This window comes from Rhinolophus sinicus, linkage group LG02 (genome assembly GCF_036562045.2).
Source record: "Rhinolophus sinicus isolate RSC01 linkage group LG02, ASM3656204v1, whole genome shotgun sequence".
Taxonomy (NCBI): Eukaryota; Metazoa; Chordata; class Mammalia; order Chiroptera; family Rhinolophidae; genus Rhinolophus; species Rhinolophus sinicus.
The window spans coordinates 194,609,243-194,620,125 of NC_133752.1; the positions used below are offsets into that span (position 1 = coordinate 194,609,243).

Below are 10,883 nucleotides of genomic sequence, written 5' to 3' on the forward strand. Positions count from 1 at the left end.
AGGAACGGAGCACAGCGCAGAGAAGTTCGGGTTGAAGTGAGGCTAGAAACAGTGTCCAGGGTTCACTATGCTGGGTCACGTTGGGGAAGAGGGCAGGTCTGTGGCAGTGGAGGGGTCCAAGGAAGGACTGTGGTCACTGGAGTGATCTGGGGGGCATGGGAGTAAGGAGCCAGCGGCAGATTTCCCTTCTGCTTAGTTTTAAAAGGGCCTGTAAATCTGAGTGTCGCCTGCGCAGAAAAGAAGTAGGTTTGTTCTGGGTTTGTCTGGAGTCGGAGGCCTAGGCCAGTGGGTGGAGCTACAAGACGACAGAAGGAGGCCCTGTCTCCTAGCAGGACTGTCTGAAGGTGGAAAGGAATGGCTTGTGGCTGGGGGCTTCCAAGCAGAAACAGGGGTCCCCAGCAAGAACTCTTGCTACAGGGCGGGAAGGGCATTGGTTTAGGTGACCCTTAAGGTTTCTTCCAACACTGGGATTCTATTTGAGGGGAAAGGAACGCTCATGAAACAGAGACCCAGGAGTACACTGTGGAAGGATAGACCCAAGTCACGGAGGAGAAGGAGACTGGAAGAAGAATTCAAGATAGCGATGTCAGCAAACATTACACAGTTAGCACTTTTCAGTTTCCCAAGCCCTCTCATGTCTGTGATCTCGTGTGATTCTCACACACGCTAGCCCTGTGAGATAGAAAACTGTAGCCCAGATCATGTGACTGCTATAGGGTCACAGAACTTATGAGGTGACCTAGGATTAGAAGTCAAGGATTTGCTGGGAAGAGGTGGAGGAAGAGCAGAACAAATGAAACCATTTCCCAGAGGTTCATCCCCAGGGCAGAGCTGGGCAGTGGTCCCTCTTGTCAGGGGCACAAACAGTCCTGGGGACATAATAAAAACACTGTACTGACTGTAACTTCCAGAACTTTGTGTGGTTCGAAGGAAATACTGGATGAACTGGGGCGGAAGGTGAGACCCCTGGTTCAGATTAGAGGGCCAATGAGGAGTGCTCCAGTCCTGTATCCCACCGTCTCTCAATTTGAAACTATTTGGGTGGTAGACATAGAAATCAGACGAAGACCAAAATTTCTATTTTATTGGTAAACCGATGGCAGAAAATGGCTGTTACACATGGGCACAGTGGCCTTCCAACAACCTCACCCCAGAATTCAATGTACTCACCTAGTCACAGGCAGAGCGGGACAACCCCAGCTTACCACCTTCTGGTAAGCCTACCTTTGGCCGAGGGTAGGCCACACTGTACCCTCTCTGAAGACAATGGGTTCACAAGAGTCTGCCCTAGAGGCTGAGCTGAGTGTTCCTCCTTGCAGAATCATTAGTTGGTCTAGTCACTCCTCTTTGCATAGGGAGCACTTGCTCAGTGATAGAGGTGGGTGTTACTCTGGAGAGAAAATGTGAGGTGTGAGGGTGCTCTGAGGTGACAGCAGGTGGCTAGGATATATCTCTGCAGGGGGCTGGGATTGCAGGGTTTTGGGCTGGCTGAGTGGAACGTTCTGAGTGAGGGGAGACAGGTGCTTCCAAAGGCTGCTTCCTCCGCCCACTGCCCTACGTACCGTGTTTCCCCGAAAATAAGACCAGGTCTTCTATTAATTTTTGCTCCAAAAGACACATTAGGGCTTATGCTCAGGGGATGTCATCCTGAAAAATCGTGCTAGGGCTTATTTTCTGGTTAGGTCTTACTTTCGGGGAAACATGGTATCAGGTTTGAAGGGATACAGTGGGTGTAACCTGGTCAGAGCAGCCATATGTCTTCATCTGGCCCTGCACCCGGAGCTTCAGAATGAGGCTGTCTGGACTGGTTGGTTTTGCTTTCTGTAATTTTCTAACCAGGGTCAGATGGTCTTTGTGCCCTTTCAGGCTTCTCTAATCCCAGTCCAGCTGCTACATCCCTGGGGAGTATTGGGGGAGGGAAAGGGTGAGCCTGAGCAGGGAAGAGACAGATACCCTTTGTGCTCAGATTTGGCTTTCTGATTGGGGTGGGAGTGGAATGTGTTATCAGATTGGAAGTCAGAAAGCTAATTTGTTATGCGAGACCTGAGGCTTTCAGTGCAAGGATCATTCCTACTGGAGCAGATGTTGATGACAGGTTAAGAGTCTTGGATGTAGGAGGTGGGGAGGACAGGGAGATAACATTTACTGAGTGCCTACTCTGTGCCTACAAGCACTTGACATGTGGTTTATTCATCACAACTCTGTAAAATGGAAATTATCATCTCAGTTTTATAGACAAGGAAACACAGTCCCAGAGATGTTAAGTAACTTGCCTAAGGTCACATACTTTTAGGTCAGGACTCAAACCTGTCTTTTGGCTACAATACCCATGTTCTTTCAGTGTCCCAAGTAGTGTATCTTGTGAACAGAAGCCATTGTTCCCTGAGTGGGAGGCCCTGGTTTTCCTAATGCCCAGCGGTCCCAGGTCCTCACTCAGCATGCAGGGGGCCCTTGCTGGTTGTATGGGGTAATAGGACACAGGGTCAGAGAGTGGCACTAGGGCACAGCTCCTCACCAGGTGGGGAAGCTGAGGCATGCTGGCCCATGGTTTGGCAAGGGGCTGAAAGTGCCCTCTGGGTAAGAGTTAATTTTAGATTGGAAAAGGAGACAGGGCAGGAGGCTATTAACTTCAAAGAGAGAGTAACAACTATTTATTTGAGATAAAAAAAGAATAGCTATTTGGGAAGCACTGATTCAGGCAGAAACCCAAATAGTGTTCTGATTAGGAGACAAAGGCAAAGGGGTATTGTATTTATGAGAAAGGGAAGGGAAACAATTACATCCATAGAAGGAAGACATTTCTATTGATGCAATAAGCTAACATAGTGACACTAATTCTAAACAATGTTTTCCGTTTTCAATCTAGTAGCCATCAGTTCACTAGTCATAATATCTGCTTCCTTGTTGTCTTTGCAAACATTCTTTGGGACACAGTGTTGCTTTGAGCCCAGTGCAAAGGTTATTTTGCCCTGTTTTAACATTCCAAAAAGTTTGAGGCATAAGACTTGCAAGGCAGTTCTCCTGGGATAGCAGCTCTGACTCCATTTTAAAGTGGCTCCAGATAGATAGATAGATAGATAGATAGATAGATAGATAGATAGATAGATAGATAGCCAAAAAAATGTATACATGTTTTAAGAAAGGAAAAAATTGTATTAACATATACCAATAACAAAAGATGAACACAAGTCACGTTTGACTTCTGCAATTACAAGAGGTGCTCAAAGTGGTTACCATCGGCATCCAGACACTTCTGATTACGGAGAACTACTGCTTGAGCAATGTAGACCAAACTATTAACATCTCTTAAAATGTGTATATATTTTATTGGCACCCCTGGTATATTACAAAGCCTGGGGTTTGGTTCTACACTTGCCACCTACTACCGAGGAGTCCTCAGGTTAGCTCAGCTGTTACCGGAGAGCAGGCCCTTCTCGGCGCGTGTCCAGGTCCTTGGCATCCTGAACAAAGCATTGAGCAGGACACCACAAGGCAGTGGTGAATGAGCAGTTTATCAGAAGTGAAAGTACACTCCAAAGAGATAGGAGTGGGCCTGAGCCACAGAGTAACTCAAAAGGCGTCATTGTTAGAAGAGAAGTACCCTCCCAAGGGATAGGAGCGGGCCTGAGCAACAGCGTGGCTCAAAAGGTGCTGACCGGCGAGGACTTGGAGTTTTTATTTCCTTTCTTTCCAGAATGGGCTACTCCTCCCTAGGTGGGGGGCCACTTGATTGACACCTGTGATTGACAAAAGGCTATAACCTCCTTTTCATTTTTATTTTTTAATTTTTTATTACCTCATCTTTTTAGACTATGCATGTTTCTTCCCAGAATTCAGTCTGGTATGATATTAATGAACTTCCGGGCATACATATGATATTATGATGGTATAATGAGGCTAAGGTTAGGTAAAGGTTGTTCTCGCCTTTACTGCGCAGGTGTGAGTGGCCAGTCCAATCTCTTAACAGTTAGGTATTTAGTGTCCTTTTGCCTCCTCATAGGGGTTGATGGCTACAGTGGATAAGGGAAAGATCTGGGCGTGGAAGGGAGGTCTTCTGGGCAATCACTTTCCATAGGTCGTTTCAAACATGCAGGAATGTTTGGATATCCCATTCCTGTCTCTAACTGCCTGCCTCATTTTCTCTTGACAAGCATGATCCCCATAAATCTCTATGGGAAGTTGAGGGGCAAGAGGTCTTTTCTGTATCTGCTTCCTGTTCAATGTGGCCGTTGTCCCTCCCTATCAGGGGTTCACAGAACTCTCGGCCTATCTGATCTTAGATGAGGGGAAGGGTCTCAGGATCCGCCCGGAAGGCCGGGTTGACCTCTTTGGACGGGATGTACTGGAAGTCCTGCTGGGGCATCATTTATAGCCCATCGGCCCCTAGATGAGGAAAGAAGGATTTGGTTAAACAGACTTAAAAGTGTTGGCCCAAGAAGCAGGACCCACAGCCATGACGCAAGGTGGCTGTGACATAGAAATTCTGTTTAGCTTCATGGAGCCTGTGGCCTTTTTCTCTGGTTTAACTGGTCATTCAGGTGCATTGTTCACCCAGGAGCTGGGCCTGGAATGGCCTGGAGCAGGGGGCAGGGGACTTCCTATGATTCAGGCTAGGAACAATTTTCTGTTTAAGATTGAAAAGCTGGGGGCTGGCCCGGTGGCTCAGGCGGTTAGAGCTCCATGCTCCTAACTCCGAAGGCTGCTGGTTCGATTCCCACATGGGCCAGTGGGCTCTCAACTACAAGGTTGCCAGTTCAACTCCTCGAGTCCCGCAAGGGATGGTGGGCAGCGCCCCCTGCAACTAAGATTGAACACAGCACCTTGAGCTGAGCTGCCGCTAAGCTCCAGATGGCTCAGTTGGTTGGAATGAGTCCTCTCAACCACAAGGTTGCCGGTTCGACTCCTGCAAGGGATGGTGGGCTGTGCCCCCTGCAACTAGAAAAATGGCAACTGGACCTGGAGCTGAGCTGCGCCCTCCACAACTAAGATTGAAAGGACAACAACTTGACTTGGAAAAAAGGCCTGGAAGTCACCAATAAAATCTTAAAAAAAAAAAAAAAAAAGATTGAAAAGCTGATTTGAACAGGGATTAAGATCAGGTACTAGGGAGCTAAGAAACTAGGGAAAATAAGACTTAAAATTCCTATAGTGGAGGAGACTCAGGGCTTGCTAAAGAGGACGTGTGTTTCCCCATTATATATTTCACTAAAATAGTCACCATTTACTGAGTGTTTACCCTGTGCCAAACACTGGTTAAACACTATATCCATTGATCATCTAACCCTCTCAGCAACCCAGGTAATTTTTTTATTCCCACTCAGCAAGGCTGAGTAACCTTGGCCAGGATCATACAGATAGTGACTAAAACTAAGCAAGGATTCAAACCCAAGTCTGCCCCCTACCCTTAACCACCAGGCTGCTGCCTTCCAAAGAATAGCATGAGAGCATAGGATTTCTTCTTAGTTTGTTTTCACATTTTATTGAGATATAATGTACATGCAATGAAATTTACCGATTTTAAGTGTAGAATTAGATGAGTTGTAATTCTCATGGTATGGAGCATTTCCATCACCCCAGAAAGTTTTCTTGTGCCTCTCTGCAGTCCCCTCTCCCCATCCCTGACCCTCTGCAAACACTGATCTGCTATCACTATAATTTTATCATTTCTAGAATCTCATATAAATGAAATCATATTACATGTGGTCTTGTGTGTCTAACTTCTTTCTCTTAATGTTTTTGAGATTCATTCATATTGTTGTGTGTATCAGTACTTCATTTCATTTTTGTTTTTGGTGAGTTGTCATCCATTATATGCTATACCACAATTTGTTTATTCATTGACCTATTGATAGATATTTGGGACTTCAAAACTTTGGGCTATTAAGTTGCTCTTAATACTGAAGTACAAGTCTTTGTGTGGATATATGTTTTCATTTCTCCTGGGTAAATACCTAGGAGTGGGATTGCTGGGTCAAATGATGTGTTAGTTTTCTGTTGATGTGTAACACGTCACCACAAACTTAATGGCTTAACACCACACCCATTTATTATCTCATAGTTTTCTATGTCAGAAGTCTGGGTCGGTTCAACCAGGTTCTTCGCTTAGGGTCTCCCAAGGCTGAAATCGAGGTGTTGGCTATGCTAGGTACTTGTCTGGGTACATGGGAAAGAATCACCTTCTTCTGCAGGGACCTCTTTCAGATCTTTAAGGTTGCCCACATTCTTTCTCACACGGCCCCTCCATCCTCAAACCAGCAATGCATGTTGAGTCCTTCTCACACTTTCAGTCTGTGGTTCTTCTGCCACCAGCCAGAGAAAACTGTTTAAAGGGCTTGTGTGATTACATTGGGCCCATCCAAACAATCTCCCTTTTGCCATATGATGTAACATAATCACAGGAGCACAGGTCATGGGACAACTTAAAATTCTGTCTACCACATGTTTTACGTAATGTCTAACTTTATAAGAAACCATCAAACTATTTTCCAAAGTGGCTGCAACATTTCACCTTCAACATTTTACCTTCCCAACAGAAGTATATGAGAGCACCAGTTATTCCACGTTCTGACCAATACTTGGTCGGGGGGAGGGGCAGAGGTGGGAGGAAAGAAAAACCAAAAACTTGGTATTGTCAGTCTTTTAAATGTTAGCTCTTGATAGGTGTGTAGTGGTATCTCTTGGTGGTTTTAATTTGCATTTCCCTAATGATAAAGATCTTTTCATATGCTTATTAGAGCATAAAATTTTGTTTGATGAAAGGTTCAGCTACTTTAAAAAAAGGTTGAAACCCACACTGGCTTAGATAAACTGTGAGGTTCTGACAGAATCTATAATCCATGAATCTCTTAGTGGGGCCCAGAGCCCATCCATCTCCTTTTCTGAAACAAAACAGGCTCTTGAGCATAGGTAGAATGTAGGTAAATCATCAGTATAAGCACTGTGCTGCATGTGTGGGTGACAGATGAAACCAACAAACATTTCTTCACTAGCTATAGGACCACAATCCCAAATCTGAAATTATGAAATACAAATTGTTCTGAAGACCAAATTTTTTTTTCGTGGTTAGCACCAAAAACCACTGGTAGCAAAACCTGACATGAACGCCTGACGTGAACTTGTTTTTTGTTTCGTTTTCTTGCAGAAGGACCCTCTGTTGTGCCACGCCTGTGTAGGCTGCCTGGAGGCCTTGCTTGACTATGTGCATGCCAGGAGCCCAGACATCGGTAGAAACCCTCCCCATTCTCTGATGGTCCCATGCGGGAGATGGGAGGGGACCAGCCCCTGCCACCTCCTGCCCCAGACTGCCATCCCGTTCTGTGATTCGCATTCATTTTGTTTAATTCTTTTAACAACACTGCCAGGGCACTGTTATGCCCAGTATACAGATGAGGACACTGAGGTTCACAGCGGTCAAGCAACTTACTAAGCACAGTCACAGGATGTGTGGTCTCCCTAAGCCAGGCAGCATAAGGGATAGAAGCCCAGGGAAGAAAGAAACTTCCTGGGGTCAGTTTGTCCAGCCCCTGCCTCTAGCTGAGGAGCCCATTTTGAATTAATAGGAGAAAGTCCTCCTTAGCAATGTTCCAAGGCCTTTGGAAAAGCAGCACTAACAGCCCAGGGTGACTGGTGTTTCCCGTAGCACTCCATGTCGCCTCCCAGCCCTGGAATCGGTTTTTGCTGTTTACCCTCTTGGATACTGGAGAGAATTCCTTCCTCCGACCTGAGATCTTGAGGCTCATGACCCTGGTAAGTGCAGAGGGATGGTCTTGTGGTCTGAAGAATGTCATGAGCTGGGTGGTCTCGAGGAGGCCAGGGACACCTTGCTTTAGGTAACCCTTGTCCTCAAAGTAGAGGGGCTGGGCAGGCCGTCACCCTCCAAGAGACCTGCCCAGAGAATTCCTTTGAATGTCCTTGCCTCCGCACCCCAAGGAGCCAGACACCCTCACTCACGAAACACTGACCAGTGCCTACCTGCCACATGCCAGATCCAGTGCTAGGTACCCAAGGTGCCGAGGGGCCAAATGCTCTGCCTGTACAGAACCCTCAGCTTAGAGAAGGAGATAGACAAGGAAACTAGTTAGAATTTGAAGTTATTAGTGATAGAGTAGAAGACATGCTAAGTGCCCACTGAACAAACAACAAAGCAGGGAGTCTGTGAATGCTAATGAAGTGGCTCAAGAATAGTAAACCAGTGCTTGGGGTGGGAACAGAGAAGAGAGTGAGGACTTCTGTCAGACCTGAGGGAGGGGTGGCTAAGAAGGTAGTAAGCACTCAATTAGTGCCTGCCTTTGATACAGTGAGAGAACATTCATCAGTGAGGGCAACCTTTTAGCTAAGGAAATGTAATCCAGGTAGTGAAGTGAGAACAGCTGGACAGGAGCACGTGGCGGTGTATTTGGGTAACCACTGTAATCCATTCTGACCATGGGCGTGAGGTGCAAGGTCGAGGGCAGGGGTGTACTGAAGGATTCAGCAGGGCTGGCTCTCAGGGTCTCGCAGTCAGCCTGTCCCATGACACAGCTCCCCAACCCACTCTCAGCTCCTTGGAGGTAGGTCTGGGGGCTACAAATCTATGTCCTCAGCCAGTGCTGAGCACAGCAGGGGCAAGGAAATGTCTGAATGAAGGAGAAGCCCCCAAATCATTGTGTTTGGGGCTTCTCCCTGGGCCAGTTTGTGCGGTTCCAGAGCAGCAGCAGCATCCTCTCGCATGAAGAGGTGGGTCTTGTTCTGCAAAGTGCAGCTTTGGCTGACCTCTCTTCCCTGTCGAACACCACACTCCAGGCTCTGCGTGGCTTCTTTCTGCAGGTGAGTAGGAAGAGGATGCCATGTAGCCAGTGTGAGGCTAGACCCTCCACACCATCTTGTGGGGGGGGGGCTCAGGAGGGTAGGAGGTGGAAGGTAGAAAGGGCCTGTGGGGAGCTGGTGCTGAGAAGGCCTGTCTTCTCTGGCTTTTTCTCTCCTCAGGTCCAGAGAATGGGCCTTCTGGCTGATCAGAGCACAACCCAGACCCTGCAGGTCTCCTTGGAGGGCCTTTCCCCCAGGGCCTCCTCGGCCCAGCCGCCCCTGAAGGACATGCTGTATCCTTTCTTGCATCTGGGAGCTTTGGACAGGTCAGGGTCACGCGGGCAATGGGATGGTGAGGCATCATGCTTCAGGACAGAGGGGTGCGCTGTCTACAGCCCTGTCGTCTAAAGCAAACAGGGGTGAACGAAAATAATTAATAGTGATAGCAATGGCATGACTTGTTCTGTTCATTAAGGTTCTACAAAGGGCCAGTTACGTTACATGCACTGTATTTAATCCTCACAGCAGCTAGGAGTGTTAATATAGTTGTAACTCAGACCAGAGAGGTTAAATGACATGCCTAGGAACACACAGTGGTAGCATCAGGATTTGAGCCCAGATTTGCCTGTCTCCAAAGCCACATCACCAAACTCTGGAAGGAGCTAATTCTTCCCCAAGAGTTTGGAGAAAGTTTCCCAGCCCACTTGTCACAGGTGCCAACACGGTGGGTGCTGGGTAACTGGCATATCCCTGAGAAAGCCTGAGGCTGTGGGCAGTGGGCAGAGGCCCTCAGGGGTACTCCAGAGACTTCTGTCCAGAGGGCATATGTGTATGGTGGTGCTTCCTGCCTACCCCGCCGGCTGCCTCCCTGGCTCTCCTCTTTCCCCTTTCCATGGTACAGTTCCCTGTTGTATACCAACTACCTAGCCCAGGTGTTCAGGCCTTGATTTTAGAACCCAGCCCACTATTCTTAGGGGCACCTCTGTTCTTGTCTGACCTTTTTTGCCCTTTGGGGGCTCTGGAAGTGTGGTTCTTCCATGGTTGGTCCCACCTTTCTGCTGTTCTCCTCTCATGTTTTGCTGCCAGCTGCCTGGGAGGGGTGGCTGTATCTCTGTCCCACATCAGAGACTGACCCTCAGGACTTGAAGGCCCAGAAATGGAGAGAACCGAGACCTGGAGAAGACAAAGTCGGAGCACAGTGGTTTGGGAAAATGGAGGACAACTGCAGCCATTTATCTGGAGCCATTTACTCCACTGTTGAAATGGAACCAGGAAATAAAATGATACACTCACATGCCTGTGTGAGCTCTCCAAAAACATTTCACTCTCAACTTATCTTGGCTCCTCCAGCTGGCTCCTCAGTCAGGATGGATGCCTCCTCAGGGAAAGAGGGGGCAAAATTTGTTCTAGTAACATATAAGGAGCGCCAATGCTAGCTGTTGGCCTCAATCATTTCCAGGTAAGGATGCTGAGGTTAAATCCTTCTCAGCTTTCCTACAGTAGCTGAGCAAAATTGTCCCAGGTCAGCTCTTCCCTGGGTACAATAGGTCCCCTGTGTCCCTTACCTTCAAGGTCCTCGGAGCTTTTATTTGTATACCTACATGTGCGGTTCTTTCAAGGTCTGCACTCCACCACGGCCGCTCCTGTTCGGAGCTCAGCCCACGGGGCCTTTAGCCCCGTTCCAGCCTGCCTGCCTGCCTGCCTGCCTGCCGAGGGCCCCCTGCCCGAACTGGCTGGCCCACCCTTCTCGGGTCTGGCTATACTGACTCTGCATAAAAGTGGCAGAACTCTGCCCTAATGTGCTGACGGGGAAGCCCCGCCGAACTTGGTTTAGAACTTGGTGGACCGAAGGGGCGAGCAAGGGATGTGCCAACCACGCACTACAGGTTACTTAAAAAAAAAGTGCTAGTCACGACCCACTAAACTGATCTTGCCAAAACACTGCTGGTGATGAAACAGTTTTTGGAAGGAGGGCGTCCCGCGCGGGTCAGGGCTCCACTTTGCTGACGTGCCCTCTAAATTGGGCGTAGATTTAACTTCAACCGGATCTATCCACCACGCGCCCCCGCCATAGCGTAGGGTGGGTGGAACTAGACTCC

General features: G+C 48.0%; 1 protein-coding gene across 1 annotated transcript in view; it reads left to right on the plus strand.

The window, feature by feature from the left end:
- Window positions 1-10,078, plus strand: part of MEI1 (meiotic double-stranded break formation protein 1) — a 61,950-nt gene extending 51,872 nt beyond the window's left edge. Inside the window, exons 27-31 of the mRNA XM_019734445.2 lie at window positions 7,142-7,223; window positions 7,640-7,746; window positions 8,671-8,805; window positions 8,965-9,077; window positions 9,871-10,078. Of these exons, the coding sequence (XP_019590004.2) occupies window positions 7,142-7,223; window positions 7,640-7,746; window positions 8,671-8,805; window positions 8,965-9,077; window positions 9,871-9,916 (483 nt within the window). The 3' untranslated portion in view covers window positions 9,917-10,078. The remainder of the gene's footprint in view (window positions 1-7,141; window positions 7,224-7,639; window positions 7,747-8,670; window positions 8,806-8,964; window positions 9,078-9,870) is intronic.
- Window positions 10,079-10,883: the final 805 nt, after the last annotated feature.